The 20,168-nt window shown below is 41.6% G+C and overlaps 1 protein-coding gene across 1 annotated transcript in view; it reads right to left on the reverse strand.

Annotated features, from left to right (window-relative positions):
• Positions 1-926: 926 nt before the first annotated feature.
• Positions 927-20,168, reverse strand: part of Basp1 (brain abundant membrane attached signal protein 1) — a 50,766-nt gene continuing 31,524 nt past the window's right edge. Inside the window, exon 2 of the mRNA XM_055619001.1 lies at positions 927-2,488. Coding sequence (XP_055474976.1) covers positions 1,802-2,479 — 678 coding nt within the window. The 5' untranslated portion in view covers positions 2,480-2,488 and the 3' untranslated portion in view covers positions 927-1,801. The remainder of the gene's footprint in view (positions 2,489-20,168) is intronic.

Genomic DNA, 20,168 nt, shown 5'->3' on the forward strand with positions numbered 1-20,168 from the left:
TTCTTTCTTTCTTTCTTTCTTTCTTTCTTTCTTTCTTTCTTTCTTTCGTTTCCAGTATCAGATCTGAACTCTCCCAAGTTACTCTGAGATTCAAGAGACAATCACTTCTTTTCTTACACTCAAGAACTGATGTACATGCTGAGTCTGTAGAGAAGCCACCTTTCCCCAGCCCCTTCCCCATGTGGCACAGGGGTACCTGAGCACACAGATGATCACTATTCCAGTAATGGAGTCACCAAGGGGTGCCGGGTTAGCACATCCGCCTGTAGTCTACATCTCTCCCTGGCATGTGCACAAACTTCCACATACGTCAGCCATCAAAGGGTTCTTGTCTTGGAGGTCAGGGGCTTATGCTCCCTTGAAGCCAAAACAAGGGAGGTCTGGAGAAGATGGAAGCCACTAAAAGCAGAAGAGACTACAGCATTCTTTTGGCTGTTATCCCATTACCTACTCATGATGGCATTCCGGATTCTTTGCCTTGCTCTGTTATCCATTTACCTGGAGAATCAGGCATAGATGCTGGTCCAGGGCTTCACAGTTTATACACACAGGATGTTTCTATAAGATCATACTGTTCTTCTAGCCTTTAAGATACAGCTCTTGATTGTCATGTAACGTTTCATGCAAAACATTTGCTCTTTTTTTAGTACTAATAATTATGCACAAACTATTATTGAATGTAAATTCATGTTTTTCCTGTTCATCTTATGGGATAAGTGACATTGATTCCATTATTTGGTGTGTTTCATTTTGTTTGTTTTTAAAGATATTGGTCAAGAACACTTGAGGATTCTGCTCCATACCTTTATTCAATTATACGCAGGAAAGAAAAACAAGCATTATAGAAAGGGAGGGGGAAAGAAAGGCAAGAGTCTTTACTTACTTTTTAATTGTTTAACTTTATTACTGTTGCACCATTTATACAATTACATATAATTTCAATGCATCCATTGTACATTTTTTATTTTTATTTTTTATTTTTATTTTCCATTTTCCAATGGGTGGTGTGTTGGTGTCTGTGACACAGATGGAAGAAAACTGGAACTGCAATGAAGGCAGACTTTTTTTTTTTTTTTCATTTCCACTGACCAATAAACAGAACTACAGGTGCACCCAACCACGGACATGCATTAACTCGTCATGAGAAATCTAGGTAGGCTAAGTATGATGAGAGAATGTTTGTTACTCCCAAAAATATCTGGAGAGGAAGAATGGAGGGCTGGCATGGAGATACATGTGGACAAGCTAAGTGGGCTCCGTCTGAAAGTTGGCATTCATCCACAACGTTAAAAAAATACCAAAATAAGAAAAGGCTGCAAATTAAAAAGGAAACACAGAAAATACTGCTTTCATAAAGATCTGATTGCCTTGGCACTGGCCCTGCGGGCAGAATCAAACGCTTCCCTCCCCAACTGCACCGCAAGAGAGATGCTGGGGTTTTTTTTTATCGATGGCATGTACGGGACAGCGGTTCAGGTACAGATGATGTACTTTCAGACAATGATCTCTAAAATCCAGGACTGACTGGTCAAGTTGACTGAAGGTATATTAGATATTTCCCCCACAAAAATACTATTTGGATTCTCCCCGCCCCCTCCCTCCCCTAATGGGACACATCCTCTTTTCTTTTTCTTCTTTTTTTCTTTTTTTTTTTTAATCCCTTGGGCAATACATATCCTTACTTCCAATTTGAAACAAGTTAGTATAGGATAGAGAGACAGAGAGAGGACAGAGTGAGAGACAGAGAGAGCGTGAGACAGGTCGTTTGCAAGTGGCGTCGGTTCTGGCTAGGCTGTCCCGGTTACTCTTTGACGGCCACGCTTTGCTCGGAGCTGGCGCCGGGCGCCTCGGCCTGGGGCTCGGCGGCGGCGGCGGCAGCGGGCGCGGCGGGCGCGGGGGCCTTGGCTGTGGAACTGGGCGCCTCCGAGGCGGCGGGCGCCTCCTTGGACGAGGGCGCGGGCTCGGCGCTGCTGGGTTTAGAGTCTGAAGCCGCCGGGGCCGCGTCGCTTTTCGTCTCGGCGGCGGCGGCGGCGGGAGCGTCAGTCTTTTTGGCCTCGCCCTCCTCCTTGGCCGCGCCCTCGCCCGTGCTCTCGGCGCCCCCGGCGTCGCCGGCCTTGGGGACCTCGCCGCCCGCAGCGGGCCCGGGCGCGGCCGCCTCCTGCTCGGGGGCCGGCGCGGGCTCGGGCTGCTCCTCCGCGGCGCCCTCGCTCTTCTCGGGCTCGGCCTTGGGCGCCTCCTCCTTGGCCGCTGCCTTGTCTCCCTCCTTCTCCTCGGCCTTGGCCTCGCCGTCCGCCGCGTCCTTGGGCTTCTCCTCGGCGCTCTCCTTGACCTCGGTGGCGTCGGCGGCCGCCTGGGGCTCGCTCTCCTTCTGGGTCCCCTCCTCCTCGGTGCCCGCGCCTTCAGCCTTCTTGTCTTTGTCCTTGGCTTTCTCGTCGTTCACATTGTAGCCCTTCTTCTTCTTGCTCAGCTTGCCTCCCATCGTGGAGTTCTGGAAGGAAGCACAGAGGAAGGCAGAGGGGGGTTAGGGTCAAGTAGGCAAACTTGCAGGAGGCGTCCTGCAGAGCGAGGGGTCAAGGAGCTCGGGCAATTGCAAGGGGGCAAACGAGTGGTGGCCTGGATGTCACATGCATTCTAGCACAATTACAAGTAGTATCCCGTCGAAACAAAGAAAGACAAGTTTCAGCCGCCAAGCCTGCACGCCAGTGGGGTGGGGGTGGGGGAGGTCGCCAAGTAACAGTGATCAATGAGGACCAGATCAATGAGGACCAGGTGGCTTGGGATTGGATTCTTATATGTCCCGTTATACATCCAGCATTGAACACTGCAGCACAAAATGGCAGGGACAGCCATCTTACAACTACAATATAGCTGTTTTACAAACCTCCGCCAATAACAGCAACAAAATCTGAAAATTTACGAATAACTTTCTGGAGAAACTGCCCAGCATAAATCACAAGTCTCTCAACTATTCTTTTGCATGTTTTTATAGCACTGTGTGTCTGTGTGAAGTCACTCAATGTTGCTTTCTTGAGAAAATTTAATTATTTTTCATGAATGCATGATGGCAAGACTTTTAAAAAGCTAACCTTCCCCTGGCCCTGTCGCCCCCTCCACCGCAGGAAGAGCGGAAGTACAGGTGAAGGGCCTCAGACTGTGAGACTGTGAGCTCTCCTGGCTCTGCTTACCCTTGGACTCTTTTCACCTAGCTATCCAACCCCCCACCCCTTACTAGCATCCTTTCAGAGCAGAGAACCGTGCTTTTTCTTCACTACGCTTCTTGAAATCATGATTCATGACAGTGAAATAACCCACACCTTTTGAAAGTCAGGTGTTGTATAGAGTACTATTCTTCAGTCAAAATTTGTCTCACCATTCTATGCTAATTCCCTGACTGGGTTGACTTTAAGAGTTGGAGGAGACAGAAAAAAAAAAGAATAAACACAAAGATGACTAAAATGCTCTTTCCATTTTCTACAACACCCTCATCAAATTCTTAGACACTTCCCTAGTTGTTGGTATCACACATGCCTTCGGCTCCTGTACTCCATGTTACATTTTGATGCATTAGGTTGAAGTGGGAAATGGAAAACCTGATAGGTCTACCTTTAGATTCTTCTCCCAGCTGTATAACAGAAACCCATACACCGACCTAGAAATTGCAGCCTAGGAAGCAAAGAGTGAATGTAGTCTCCTTGTGAACAAAGAATGGAGAGCTTGGTTCTGACACCCACAGGGTGAAATTCTATATAGCAATCCCCAGAGGTTTAAAGTCCTGTTGGTTTACAACCCTAAAATCTGAGTTACTAAAATGGGTTTTCTGAAGCACAATTAAAGCCACATTCTATTCTTTGTTTTAAGCCCAGCTGTGATTCTTTTCTTGGTAGAAATCGAACAGACACAATCAAGTTGTAAGAGAATGTGTCTCAATAATGTAGATTTTCTTTTTAATCACAAGCACCCTATGCTTTCAGCTGGCTTACCTGCATGAAACACAGCAGAGTTCTAGAAAGGTGTTTGTGAAATGCACTAGAGCCCCAGGAAAGCGGTCATCTGGTTTTTTCCCACAAGAATAAGAATGAACACCTACCCAGCACCCTGAGGGGTAAATTACAGTTACAAATTAAAATCTAAGGTGTCGGGAACAGTCCTAATCCTAAATGATTTATCTAAATTATTTTACCTTCTCAAGAGCATCATGCAATGGTGTGTTTTGCTCAGAAGGAATCTAACTAGCTGAGTTCATGAAGCTGTACCATAAAACAAAGGTCAAAGCCCAAAAAGAATGTGTTAGTGCAAGAGGCACCACTTAGCAGGTGAAGCTGATCTGGTAATGCAGCTCTAAGGCCAGGAATGTTACCTTCCTAGATTCTGAGGCAGGACCTCCCAGAAAGGCCCAGCTCAGCATACTGAAAGGATATAGGCTACAGAAGAAATTTCGTGGGTGCTCTCCTCTTCCTATTTGCTAATGAAGTTCTTTTATCTGATCCTTAAGAAATGAGAGCAAGCAAGGACCCTGGGCATGGAGTTGAATGAGTCCTCTCCTTTCTATGACTTCTAGTTTTGAAAGAAATTGGTTAGTATAGAAAATTGGAACACTTGAGTTTAAAAAAAGAAAGAGAGATACAGGGTTGGAGAGATGGCTTGACAGCTCAGAGGTGCTTGCTGCTCATAGGGAATGGAGTTTGGACCTACAACTCAGTACCTCCAATTCTAGCACCCCGGTAGAGACCGGGGTGCCTTGAGCAATATACCTAGACTGGCCTTCTCGAGCAACCCTGGCTACCATTAAGAAAATCTGCCTTGACAAATAAAATGGAGAGTAATCCAGGCACACTCTGGACATCAACCTTGGGCCTCCACACAAATGAGCAAACATTTGAACACACACATTTGCAACCACCCTATACACATGTCCCCATGAGAGAGGTGGGGTTGGGGGAAAAACAGGTTTCTTGAGTCAAGAAGTGATCTACAATTGGAAGTTACGTAGGCCTGATCCAAAGTGACAAACTGAAAGAGTTAAGCTTGCTTTGCATTTCCTCACAGCTAGGATGTCTACTAGCAACGAGTGACACCATGAACAACAGGGGCAGGTGATGAGTGCACACACTGGAGCTCTGTGTGTTCACATGAGGGCAAGCACGAGAGTTGAGCTCAGTCGTGACATCTCAACAGGAAGCACCTTTGACATTTTCTTTAAAAGTGCAAGAACATTTTCTGCCACAAGAACTAACACTACAGAATCACAATTTCAAATACACATAAAAATATAACTAGCAACGACGAGCAGAGGGAGAAGCAGTGCCACGCTGAGTCTGGTGAACAGTGGGCAAGTATTATTTCATGAAGAATTTGGACATTAGGCCATGGTTGACCCGTGAATCCCCCCTCCAAGGCAGCTTTGCATCCCTTGAGCAAGCTAATGAACCTTGTTGTCTCTCTAGTTCCTGTAAAATAATAAATGCCAATTTCATGGGGATTTAAAGTGGGACGTCAGTCCAGAGTTTGACATTTCACAGGTCTGCTGAAATGTTGGTTCCTCTCCCCAACACCAAACTTTACAATTCCCAGAGAATTCTGCACTTAGAAAGACCAACAGAATAGCAGAACTTAGGCAGTACACAGATGAGTCTTAGAACCAGCTATTACAAACAACGTAATTAAAACACGGTTGAAAAAAGCAGACACCCTTTAAAACGTCATTCAAAGATGTTTGATGTGTATGCGCCAAAAAGGCTCCTGCTGTCTTTGCAGATGTGTGTGAAAAGTTTGCACGGTTAATGGCTGATACCAAAATCAGTCTGCCTCGCTGGTGAGAATGCTTTAGACATATATAATTTTCATGATGTTGTGAGTCTCTCTTAACACACTGATCATCCACTTTACCAGTAAATCTGTTTCTAGACAAAGATTTCTAAAACCACAGGTTAGAAGCCGAGCACAGCAGGTTTGTAATCCTAGCACCTGCGAGGCTGAGGTAGTGAAGTCCTGTGCTCCAGGCTAGCCTGCTTTACATAACAAGACCTTGTATCAAAAACAAAACAGTTATACACGATTATAAATGCATTCCTCTCAATTTAATCTAGTCCTGAGTGGTCACAAAGTGGTCACTCATTTCACCTTCCACTGTGTCCTCAATACCTTCCCATCAGTTATTTCAAGGAAACAAGAAACTCTATTTTGTACACTGGAATGAAAAAGAATCCACATTCTTTACTTAAAGGTTATCAATTGCTTCAAATTCATATGCAAACAATAAAGAAATAAATCTCTGTTTTGGCTAACGTGTCAAAGGTAGGGTTTTTAATGTGAGGAAATCACAACATGGCAAATGTCTTTTTTTTTTTTTTTACATTTTCTATAGATGATTTTTAAGTATAAAAAAAATAAAGTGTTTTTAAAGCACTAACATACAACATACTCTAAATGTCCCACAACTGTCTCCTATATATTTTTCTCTCTCTGTAGAAACTCAGCATCTATGTAATTCATTGCAGTTGGATACAAACCAGTATTCCAGAAGAAATGTTTGAAAGACCTGCTTTCTGTTACGAAAAAAGTGTCAGTCCAGCAGCGAGCCAGATTAGCAGGGGCAAGCAAGCTGGGATGAAGAGCAATAAAAGCGAGGGCGGCGCTACAGAGGTGAAGGAGGAGCCCCCCCCCCTTGCATCTGCCTGTCAGGGAGCTCAGAGTTTGCCTCCACGTAGCATGAATCGTGAGCAGGCTGCCTTGAAACCAGCTTCATAGATGCCGTACCCGCTGATGCCGTACACTATACCCTTTGCTCGTTCGCAATCAATGACTTTCCCTAATGAACGCCTAAAGAACGTCTGTGGCACTTAGCATATGAGCATGTGTGTACACAGACAGACATGTAAAAGTCACAGAACGACTCTTGCAGTTTGAATGAGAACGGCCCCCCTCAGGCTCATATGTTTTAATGCTTCGTCCCCAGTTGTTAGAATTGTTTATGAAGGATTATGAGGCGTGGCCTTGTTGGAGACGATGTGTCGCTGGGGGCCAGCGTCGAGGTTTCAGAAGCCCAGTCACTCCCAGTTAGCTCTTTTTTTCTGCCCCCTGCTTGGGGATGAAGATGTAACCTACCAGCCCGTACTGCAGCGTCCTACCTTCCTCCTATGATGGTCATGAACTCTAATTCTCTGGAACCATGAGCCCCAATTGAAATGCTTTCTTTTATATGCTGTCTTGGTTATAGTGTATTATCACAGCAATAGAAAAATAACTAAGACAGCAACCTTGCCAGTTATATTCCTCAGGCACAGTCCCCTGGGTTTTCTTGAAACAATCTCCCACTGGCCTACAACTTGCTAATTTGCCTAGACTGCCAAATTGAGGCCCAGGGTCCTTCTCTCTCCCCAGTGCTAGAATTATAAATATATGCCACCATGCCTGGCTTTTTAAAACTGGCTTCTGAGATGAAACTCAGGTCCTAGTAGCTGACTCAGTCATGCCCCAAGGCCCTTTTGTGAGACATCTAAAACCATGTTTCTTTAACTTCATTACACCCAAGAAAGCTCATAAAGAAATACTGTCCCAGCCAGATAGATCAAGTACAATGATTTCTTTTTTCCTAAAAAATAACTAGAAAAAAAAAGTAATAAATATCTTTAAAACTGCACTTCAGTTCTTCCTGTAAGTCAAGTATTAAGACTCTTGGGATTGATAAGTATTTCTTACAGGCAAAAAAAAAAAAAAAAAAAAAAAAAAAATATATATATATATATATATATATTTAGTAGTTTCAATTTCATGGAGAGGAGAAATGTGATCTTTTATATTGGCACTAGAGCAAATCTTACTGATAAATTGGTTCTTGATCCTGCATACTTTAAGTATGAAAATTTTATAGCTACACAAAATTTGAATACTTGAATAAATATTTATCTTTTATGTTTATTTCAAAGGTTGGGAAATTAAAGGTGACAAGTAATTCAGAACTTACAATGAAGGCACTCTTTAACAGAGATGGTCTGAAATGTTTTTGTAAGTACTTATTGCTTTCTCTCCAGGAAGCCTGTCTGAGAGCAGAAATACATATTTTTTAGCTGTTCACATTATCTAAGTTGTGCTTATTTTATATACAGTCCCCAGGATGCTGGAAGCCCCAAACAGCAATATTACAGCAGTTCATAATACCACCATAATTCTCACAAACTGCAGTGATTTGGATACTGACAAAAACCTAGTCCTCTAGAACAGTCCTAATCTTAAAGTTAGCCAGTCCATCAGTGCAGCCAGCTAAATTAAAACTTACTTTTTCCATCTCAGGAAATAAACATGGAAAGGTCAATCACAAATAATATTTAGGAAAAAATTAATAAACTATAACGTTTATTTAAGATTTGTGACATTCAATATGAGGTTTGCTAAATGAAGCAAGACTTAATTGTTGAAATATATCTGCCTAACTCTCACTCTTTCAAAGAAAGAGAGAGAGAAAGAGAGAGAGAGAAAGAAAGAAAGAAAGAAAGAAAGAAAGAAAGAAAGAAAGAAAGAAAGAAAAGAGAGGAAGTTACTGCTAGCCTAACAGAAACAAAGAACTGTAAAACAAATACAGAACCTCAAGAGGTAAATTAAAACAATCTCCTTTACCCACTCTACATCCTATGATGTAGAGTCAGTTTTCAATAATCTCAGAGGAACAAAGAAATCTGTTTACTGCATATAAAACACTCTTGTAAAAAATATGTCAAATCTTGTGAATGCAGGAAATATCATTCTAAAGCCACTTCCTCTACCACCTCTTCCAGGACTGTCCATAGAGCAGATATTGTCTGCAGAGCCTCAGGAACACATGATCCATGCAAATAGAGCTCTTCTGTTTTCTGAAGCTGCTTCACAGGACACTGACTCTGAATGAAAGCTTAGCCACATATAGGCGCATATTGTATCTACCAGAAACTTCCTCGCCAGTGAAGGGTAGAATCATCTCCATAGCAGAGCAGGCACCTGTCTTCGTTGGTGCATCTCATGGCTCTTCTGGTCCTAACCACAGACTCCTTTGTTTCAGGAACATGAAAACAACATAGAAAACTGGGAGACAATCACATATAGAATCAGGTTTATTTTCCGGGGGGAGGGGAAAGGGGGGATGATAGTATCCTGAATTCTATGAAGAGAACAGAAAAGCAACAACAACCAAAAATACCTCCACATAAATAAATGCTAAGATATTACAGCACAAATAAAGGCCAAAATTTTGCTTATACTGTTCTTTTTCCTCCTTCCACAGACCTAAGTCTTAACACACAAACACTATTAGCTCTAGTTAATACCTTAGAAGAAGCCACTTTCTGTTTTGATTTTAACAGAGCTCAGGAACCTGGGGATTTATTTTCTAATGGAAAAGATACTTAGTTCATTTCTAAATACCTATGGCCTCTCGAATAGACTCAGGAATGATGAAATTATGTAAGAAATTCTTACCAATTGATTTTTTTTCTCCAAATGGAAAGATATTATTTCTATGTTTCATTTCTAAAATGAAAAAGCTATATAAAATAAAACAAGGACACATTACCATTTTGACAATCATAAAGGGCAACATTTTGGGGCTGAGAATGCAGCTCAGGGGGTAGGTGGTAGAGATTAAGGATCTTGCAGGAGGCCCTGTGTGTGGTGTCCATGCTGATTAATCCCAGCACTCAGAAGGTAGAGGCAGGAGCACCAGACACTTTCAAGGCCAGCCTGGGACAGAGAAGATCATGTTTAAGACAAAACTGGATTTTAAAAAAATTTTAAATGACAACACTTTGTAATTTTTGTTTGGTATGTATAAGCTGAGGATCTTGAAGACCAGTTATGGCTTTGAAAGCCACTGGCCTTGCTTTGAGAATGGCAAGGCAAAGTCATGGTGACCTGAAGCACAGTTAGGCCACAAATCCTTTAGTTTCATATAAAAGTCAGCAGGGGAGCAAGGGGCAGGAGAGCAGAGTGGAAAGAGCTGCTCATGTTGAGAGAAGCCAAGTCTCTAAGTACTTTCTGTGGAGGATCCTGTGCTCCACACCCAACCCTATCGAAACTGACATCACAGATTTATCCTAAAGACATTTTCAGAGGAACGTGGTGCAAAAGCATGCAGCAGAAGAGCGTTGGAGCCTTGGGTCCATTTTTTTAAAAAAGTAAAAGCAATGGCGTTATGAATCAGGAGATCCAGCAGGGCCTTGTCTTCCGTTCTAGCCCCCTTGGCCCCTGACAAATTGCTTTGGTGAATGGAAACTCTCTGACCCAGTTACAGGAGTGAAAAACAGTGATTGGATCCTTTTCAGAAGACGACGACACCTAACAGCTCTGAGGTTCCTCAACCCCTACCAGCAGTAATCAGCTAAAAGGCATGGCAGGCCTATTAACTGGACATTCTTTTAGTTATAGTCAAAAGACCTGCAGTAGGCCTGAATGCATAGTGCCACAGTTAAATGCACTTTGCAGCAGGTAAGTTCACATACAGACCTAAGTTCATGTCCCCAAAACCCACCTAAATATCTAAGAATGGTTATACACGTAGTTTCTCTATTCTTTGAAATAAAACACATTCAGTGGTGTGCCTGGGTGTAGATGAGAAAGAATGGAAGAACTCTGGAGTAAATCAAGCACTGAGTAAAAGAAACAAGAGTTTTATTAATTTTAACAAGCCTTCAACCCTTTGGGGAAGGCCTAAGTAACAATATGCAATGAAGCTTCCTCGAAGTCCTTGTACTCACTTGGGTCATCCAAATGTCCCTCAGTTTGGCAGCAAGCAAAACCAAGGCTGTTTTCCCCAATCTGCATTCTGAAGTTTGGTTGCTTGGCATGCAGAGGAGCATGATTTGCAGTCACTTTCACTCTCTAGCAGAGCTTCCTTGGTCCTATTCGGAAGACATAGGCTACCTAATTTTTTGAGTGACTGAAGAACAGGGTCCCCAGTCAGAGCGCTAACTCTCTTCAGAAAAATGCATGATCGCACAAGGATACTAACCTGGGACATTAACTAACATTCTCCATAATAGACTCAATTCCATTTCTCATCTACATGTTCTATAGTAATACTACCTCGTCAATGAATGCAGCTTTTTGACTTTATAAAACTCATTGGCATACATTAACCAGCACACACTAACAGCCTGAAAACAAGAAAATGGCATCAAACTCCTCCGTGGGGTCTAAAGGGTAGTACGTCAGTTACTTCACAGGCTATCTCTACTTGCGTCTTCTCTCTTTGCACTAATGACCTCTACGCACTTCTCACACAGAAAGCTGCCAAACACTGCAAAGTTTCTATTTTGAAAATTCAAATTTGGATTAGTTAGCCAGTTCGTCTAGAATCAGCAGAATAGAGTTCTTAAGTATGATAGCAAACACTATTACATAGACGATTCCATATCTGCAAGTAAAACCCAGCATGAATATACAGCAGCCTGTTTGGAGTGTTGTTTCTCAGTTGATTTCAAGTTCATCATGTAGTACACAGAAGAAGCAATCTTCTGATTGTGTTTCTATCTATAATCAGAAGAAAATATGTCTGCCATGGAAGGATGCCAGGCAGCAGTCCTCCTTTCTTGACAAAGTTCGGTACATGGCTAAGTGTGTTAACTACATCCTTGAACAAGAAATTGTCACTCGGTTAACTCAGAGCTGCAAAGCTAAGCAGTTTTACATGCCAGAAAACTAACTATCGACTTTTTTGAAAGCAATACAAAGTTACAGTTGGCTCATGAACTACATCTGCTGACACATTTATCATTACACAAGTTTCACAACTACTCAGGACGCAAGAATCTGAGCTATCTGTCAAATGGAGGTGGGACTGGGCGTGGCGGTACATGCATACCAGTAATTCCAGCACCACAGCAGCTGAGGCAGGAGGATGGAAAGTTCAAGGACAATCTAAGCTACAGGACAAAGATTTCTTTCTTACAAATACAACAAACCAACACACACACACACACACACACACACACACACACTAGCTGAAACATGTTGGGAGGGAGTCTCCCCGTACCTTAAAGAAAGAATTAAATAAAGAAGCAAAGAGTGTTTTTAGTAAGTATAAATAGAAGAAAGTGTCTAAAATAGTTTGTCAGGCCCTCCAATTTCTATTTTGAACAAATGATCGGTTTCTTTATTTTTAAATGGTCAAAACTTCTATTCTAAAAGAGGGAAATGAGGTACCTTTGTGTTGGGGGTGTTCTTACCAGTCTGTGTTCCATCACAATGATTTGCTGTCAGGTTTCTTCAAGGCCTGGTGATAATCTCCATTATTAGACCTACTGTTTGTCGCTGTCTGGTTCAGTCAAAGCTTCTATTCAACAATCCACTACCACTCAATGATGGCAATGTTCTCCAGGGAGAGAGAACTATATTAAGAATTGTCAACCCAACCTAAGTTCCCAAGGCAAACCTTTAAAATATCATGAGTAAAAATTGAGAGAAAGCATTTTAAGACAATTTATTTCTCTGTCACAATAAAATGTGATAAATTATGAAAATATATTGGAAGGCGTTATTGGAAAGAAAGGGAGAGAGTGAGGGAGGGAGAGAGAGGGGGGGGAAGAAAGGTAAAAATAGACAAAAAGAAATGTACCCCCACATGCAAATGCACACACTCATGCTTCTATATCCCAAATTAAAAAAAAAAAAAAAATCTCCAAATTATCCCCAATTGGTTAAATAAACGCCTACACACCTGGGCAGGACAGAATTGAGGTACGCATGGTAAAGTTTGTGGACTTGGAGGATAAAAGAATCGTAGGAAGGAGAGAGACAGATACAGAAAAAGGAAACAGAGTCGCCATGGGATAAGTAAAGAATCACATGGGCCAGGAGAAGAAGCAGCATGGAGAGAGGCAGCCCAGAAGGAAAGCATGTACAAGTATTCATGGGGATATTAGATAGGAAGTAGCCCAGAATGGAGTGATTAAAGCAAATGGCATGTGATATAAGGCTGAGCAGTGACAAGGTAGATTGGGGATAATTTCTGCCCAGCCCCAGGTGAAACAAGTTTTATTTAAATACAACAGGTGTCTGAGTCTTTTATTGATATGGTAGCAGATTAATGATAACTGACGTAATAATTACAGGTTTTTAGTAATAACATTATTAGCAATTTTTATTTTCTACAACAAATGACCAAGATGAATTTTGTCTACAAAAGCTCAGAAATGTACAAGAATACAGAAAGCTTTCCCAGCAACAACAAACAGTGGATCACAATGACCTCCTTGTAATTCACCCATCCCAGTCCTACAGAAGCATACTCTGAGGGGAGGAGGGGGAAAAGAAAGGCAGGGAAAAAGAGAAATTCCAATATGCAGAGGAGCATGAAGAAATTAGTATGATCAAAATTCATTCTAGGAAAATGCATTAATCAGGGTAGGAAAGGACCTTTATTTAAAGTATATGAGTCTAAAACCTGATGGGATATAAGCAGAAGGGAGTGAACTCAATATATGTAGAGAGAAAGCATATAAATACCATACGAATGAAAAACAAGAGATGGCTGTTGAGAACAGAGGAACAGGGAACCTTTACTGATTAAGTAGAAACATCAAAATTACTTACATATATGACTTATTCTCCCTAAGATGATTTTAATGGTTGATCTTTGTGTACATCAATATATTAACTGTCCTATATGGAAGAAATTATTACTAACCCCACATTACCATGAAGAAATTAAGGATTATAAGAGATAAATAACTCACCCTTGGCCAGCAAACAACTTCCAGTTTGTGGAGCTGCAACCTGGCCCACCAATGCAGCTCCTTAACCAAAAGGAAAGCAGCCTGAAAGAACAGGGCTACTCCTTAACACAGGAAAAGTAGCCTTGAAGGATAAATAAGGTTCAACTGGAAAACCAAGAGGAAATGCAAAGTGTTAGTGTCCCTGGGAACAAACAGGAAGAGTACTTCTAAAATTACCAGAAAACGTTTTGACATTCATGAAATAGGCAAGGACACTCTTTTACCAAGAATGGGGAACTGTAGACCAGAAAGATACAGGTTACCTAATGGGGAGAATATCTAGATTTAGACGGTACAACACTGAAGAGTCAACTATGGGAACAGTGGGGGGGGGGGGGGTGGAAGAAAAACTGTGTCAAGTATCAACGAGAGTTTTAGGAAGTATATCTATGAGGTCATAGGCTACTTAAGACAGACAAGAACAGATTATGCAATTTGACCAGGTCAGGGAGCTGTGAACTACTATCCCCTCCATGACTTTGCTACTGGAGGGAAGATGCTTGCCGGGGAAAGCCCGAATGATATGTAAGCAGCATGAAAGGACTTCGCCTCAGTCAACACCAAGTGTCTGGACAAAGCAATTCCAGAAATCCAGAGCATCAGCAAGACTGATTTCTCTTTTGCAAGAGGGGTTTGGAAGGAATGAAAATATATATGAGAATGTGGGATGAGACAAAGAACAAAGAGGGAAATATATTAATGGAGGAAGGTTCTAGAAGATTCAAAGCTCGTTAAAGTCAGGCTGCTGCTACTCAGAAGGGGAAGGGACAGAGAAGTAAATCCAGCTCTAACAATGGTTCCCTCACTCAACAGCCCTCTCTTCAGGATGAATATGTGAAATATGAACTATTCCAAGCAAAACACTTCATAAGATCTTTGCATAGTAATGTTGGACCACAAGTCTTCTTCAGCTTTTAGAGTTTTAGGTTTTCAGCCTACCAGTCATTTATCCTCTTGGCTCTTTCATATTCAAAATAGAATGTGTTAAGTACTTGGAGCAAAGGCACAGGCATTTTACCAGCTGAAAGACTGTGCAACTGACCTGGTGACCATTAGACATGGGGACATCTTGCTGCAACACAATGGCCATGTAGTAGTAGACAGACTCTTGACATTTTCCCTGATTCTGTGGGCTTCTAAGAAACTGAGGCACCAAGCAAGAATTCAAGTGTATATTCTCAACCAGTACCGAAAGGGCCTTGATTCATGCGAAACCCTTATTCTCCTTTATTACAAAACCTGGTTTTTTCTCTGGATAAACTCTTCATCTTTAGTCATTTGTCATTTGATTGCTTAATCCTTTTATATTCTGTTATATTGTATTGAATAGTTTTAGCAGCCAAATTGACCTGAGTTATGATCTAAAGCTTTTCTTCAATATTGATTCAAATATATCTGATGTCTGTAGAACAAAGGTTTTGTTTTGTGTTTGTTTTATGGTAGTTACTGTTCAATGGGAGCTTGACAAATACTATAAACTCCCTGTACATAGGAACATGAAACTCTGGCTATAAAATCGTAAGATGAAAAGAATCAATACAACAATGTTTACAAACTGAATTATATAAATCCTTCTTTTACACAGCAGTAAAAAAAAAAAAGTATGCTAAGCTACACTTGAGATTTCCATTCCATTGAATGAAATATGACTATGTCCCAGGCAGCATCCATGACAGCAAACTCTGTCATGGTTACCCACGGTACAGTTAACAGTAAAAATTCAGACATCCTACAAACAATAATGTCACAATTTTTCCACTTTATATAACTATGTACACATTAGACAGGTCAGTTTTCAAGTTGTACCTCCTCTAATTGAGCCTACAAGTTTTTAACCATAAAAGTGTGCCGATTATTGTGCTGTTGCTATGAAACTGGCAGGTGAGGCCTCTCTTTGAATGCAGAGGTTGACTGACTGCAGACGTTATTCAGAGCCCCTCTTGTATATCCTGCCACACTCGGCAGGCACTCTCAGAACTCATGTATTATACATTCTCATCAATTGTGGAATATGCTTTTAGAGTCCACCATGGCTTCTCATTGTTATTTATTTGCACTTACTGGGTGGTCCTTTCAAAAGCACTGGCTGCAGCATCCTCACACAGGATTCTCTATGAATCACCTGTGCTTTCAGTCAATATGGTAAGCGAACCACAACCAACTACCTCAGGAAATGCAAGCCACATTTCCCTTCCAAAGACTCAGGAAAGCAATATGCATGATACCACAACTAATTTAGAACTCTCAAACCAAGTCCAAAATAAAGTATGGGGGAAAAATAACTAATAGCAGCTGAGATATTTTTGCTGCTTATTAGTGGACCAGACAAGACATGATGGGCTTGGAGCCATGACACTTTCTCTTGCTTGTAGCTGCTTGACAAGGAAGGGAGGTCCGCCAACACCAGGAATAGCTACAACTTATTTCCAGTCATTTCTGCCCCCAAATATAAACAGCGTCACATATTTTATGACTGCCTAAATTTGCCGTATATTTTTATTTTAATGTATCCTTTTGTTTTCTCCAATCAACTAGAATGTCCAGCCTTAAAACCACTTTTCTAGTTTTATCACTATTACAAAAAAGCATTCAAGAATGCTTTCTACCTATCCTTAATTAATTAACAAAGAATGTGCTTTTCCTTGGTGTCTTGCTTAGCACAGTGAATGTCTTCTAAGTTAATAAAGGAACGAAAAGCATCAGACGAACAGTATGTGTTAGGTCCGTGTCTAGGAAACCGCAAAGCTGGGCGCAGACAACATGGTGCAGCATCCAGTGGTGATTGTGTTCCTCCTCACAGCGGATGTGCCTTCCCCTCTTTTCTCCCACAGTGCTAATGCTCTCGTCCACACTTTCACCTTCTTCAAATCTGAGCCTCCAAACTACCTAGTGAGACACCACTCAAGGAAGAAATGTTCCGGCATGCTGTGAGATATCAACAGAAATGAGGGATTGCTTCTCACGCAGGGAATTCTAGAAAAGACCCTTTCATCCCCAGCACAGCGCTTAACTGAAACTTGGTATCACTTTCTGAGTAAATGGGTGGGAATGGATTCTAACCAGATTAACCAGAATTCAATATAAGTTAAAGCATCCTTTTCAAAGTCTCTTACTTTGCCACCACTTCAACACAAAATGTCCAACAATAGTAAGACTGACATATACCACAATCATTGAAGAGCTTGGAAAAACAAAGGCAGGCGGTAGGGTCACAGGGACTTCTCAGGAGATTAACTGGATGGCCTAAACTAGAACCTATTCGGAATATTCATTTGTATACCACATTAAAAAACTAGCACATGGCCAAGAGTATACACAGAGCAGTTCAGACAAGAAGTACAAGAGGCCTAGGACTTTTGCGTCAGCTATACTTCCTGAAGCATGAAAAGAGAACTAATAAGATTGCCAACGGCTATTAAAAAATTAAAAATAAATAAGATAAAAAGAGAGAGAGAGCCAGTAAACATAGCCTCACTAACCTGGAAATGATGAGGGTACATAGAATGCAGCAGTCTTGGTCCCAGCGAGACATCATCAAGTCATAGGACACACTGCCTTGGAGTTCTTTATACAGGCAGAACTACAAACACATTACAGTCACTAGAGTGCATTCCACTGTCCAAAATTCCTCAGCAGCCAACTCCCCATCTCCTGCTCCCCTCTGATGCTCTCTTGCCAAACCCTTCAGTTAGTGCCATAGTTTAGCCACAAAGGGAACAAGACACAGCCGCCTTTGCTGCTGAGAAACCCCTGCCCACATGTTCCAGGACTTAGGTCAGCTCTTATCACCACCAACAGCTTAGTCTTTAACTGTGAGAGCACAGGACAGGTGCTGTTTGGTTCTGAATGCTCTCTTCTTACATAAGGCAAGGCTTGTATTGTTGTTCAAGATTTGCAGCCTATGCTATATAAGACAATCCTGTTCTCAGAAGCATCCCTTTTATGCAATTAAGAGTTCATGTTTCAGAAAACAGGTTTGGGGTTCAAATAGAAAACCTTAATGGCTTGAACTCTGACCCAGTATACTCTGTACCAAAAAAAAAAAAAAAAGTATGGGGGTTTATAGGTGAGTAGATCTTACTGAGCTATGTGAGCTGGGGCAGGGAAGTCACCTCCACAAAGCCAAGCTTGCCAGAATGAAGAAGAGGAGGGTTAGGAGGTCATTATGTCAGTAAATGCATCATCTGCAGGAAGGGGGATGAAATCAGCTCAACACACACAGTAGGTCTCCATCTGATTTTTGTTTACATTCTTCTACCTGAAACAAAGCATCTGCTGTATTTACATGTAACAGAGTCAAACTGAAATTCCAGTTACCCTGAAAACCCAGAATGAAACAGCAACCAGACAATCACTGCATTCACAACCGAGAAACAAGAGAGCATTGATTCAATTACAATAAAATAATCACCTTCCTTACTGTTATAATCCTAGGTCACACACAGCAAACATGCACAGTCTATGTACTCTAGAATTCTAAGAATGGGTAATGTAAATAAAGCTTATAATGAGGAAAACAGAAAGTCAGTCCACACCAGTAAAAGATGAATAAAACCCAGAACACCAAATGGCTGGGTCTCGATGATGTAGGAAAATGCCCCCAGGGAACGAGGAAGAGGAGGGATCTTGTTCAATGTGCCCTCAGAAGACAGAATGTTTCCAAGCTCTTTCCATCTCTCTTTCTTCAGATTAGACTCGGAGGCTGATTGTCTTCTTGTCAGTTCACCTGTTTGAGGTTCAGTATTATTTTTAAATCACAGAAGAGTATCGTCTTTTCCATCCAAAGCTGTAAATCCTTATATTCATGCAACAGAATTTGAAAATAACTAACAGAAATATGTCATCAACCTCAGCACAAAATTCAGGACAAAACTCAGGCATCAACATTTTTTTTTTCTTACAGGTTTAAAGAAAGCAAGCCAAGAAACTGAGCTTGGATGCCACATGATTTCCATGATGATGTTCAGCCTCCTGGATCCTAAAGACCACCCTAACATTCCCTTCCTCCTTGCTCAAGACACTCAATAGCACCTAATTTAATAGTCACTCTCCACAGAAAACCAACTAACTTCATTCATTACACAGGACTTTTAAATTTTATATTTGTAAACACACATTCAACTGGGCCTCACCTCAGCCATGGCACTAACTGTTCACACTGAATTCACTGTTAACTTCCCAGGGCTGGTTACTGCAATGGTGTTGTGAATGTCTAGAACTGCACTCTTAGCTCTAAACACTGGTCTTCTAAAAATGTGTAATAATAAGTGTGTCTAACGAGACTGTCTCACAGACTCAAATCCACCTACTGGTTTGTTTCAGAAGTGGTAGACTCTGCTACACATTGGGAACCCACCGGGAAACAAGATCAGTTACCTACTTCCAAACATTTACTACCTGTATCACAAAAAAATTCTGCCTCCTGAAAGGGTCAAAGGTAATGGGGCAAAGGTAGCCTAAGGGTTAAAGTCAGATAAGGCAGCTTAAACAATTTGAGCAAATCAGCTACAGTAGAAAACTGATTTATTTTACAAGAACTAGAGTAGAATAATACATGGTGAAGGTTTCTGCATTCTCTCCTTAAACTTGTGGTTCACTGACCAAGACATGGAACACCATGTGAGCTGCTAAGAAACAGGGTACAAAAAGGTGAGAAAGTATGCAGACGACAGACAAAGGAGCAATAATTAAATCTCAGATGCCAGTAACTAATGCATCTCCAGATTTGATCAATCTGGCACACATTTTTTTTTTTCCAAATGGGTGAATAAATAAGGTGCCTATCCTAGGTACTCAACCATGTCTCCTACATGTGGCCAAGGCACACAACCACTCTTGCACCTTTAAAACTTCCTACCCTGTTGTAGTGTGGTGGGTGGGGGGTTACAAATTACACTTGCTGATTAACCCAGGGCAGCTGATGAAAGGCCCCGGAGGTTCAACACAGGGAGCAGCCACAAAAATGACCCAGGGACCAGAGAATTCATACACCTTTCAGACGTAGACACGACCTTGAAAAGGAGGACTAATCTATGACTGGCGAGCCTGTTTTAATGGGAAAACCCTAGTGAACCTCTTATAGTATTAAGTGGGTAGATTGTTTCACTGTGCCATTAACATGAGACAAGAGGATCTAACATAGATTTGGTTGAACCAAATCTCTTCGAACAGCACCCCCAGCTCTTGTGACCCAGGGCTTGTCCCTCATATCTTTGCACAAACAAATCTCCTCTACAAAACAACCAACTACTTCACCTCACAAATCCCACGGATTAAAGACACAAATACAAAAACTGTACAATTTCTCTTTGGCTTTGTTCCGTGGGGGTACAACAGAGACTGTTTCAGGTAGAAGGATATGAACAAAAACTGACTGAAGACCGTGTGTGTGTGTGTGTGTGTGTGTGTGTGTGTGTGTGTGTGTGTGTG

Source organism: Psammomys obesus, unplaced genomic scaffold (assembly GCF_907164565.1).
Source record: "Psammomys obesus unplaced genomic scaffold, mPsaObe1.curated_primary_1811, whole genome shotgun sequence".
Classification (NCBI taxonomy): Eukaryota; Metazoa; Chordata; class Mammalia; order Rodentia; family Muridae; genus Psammomys; species Psammomys obesus.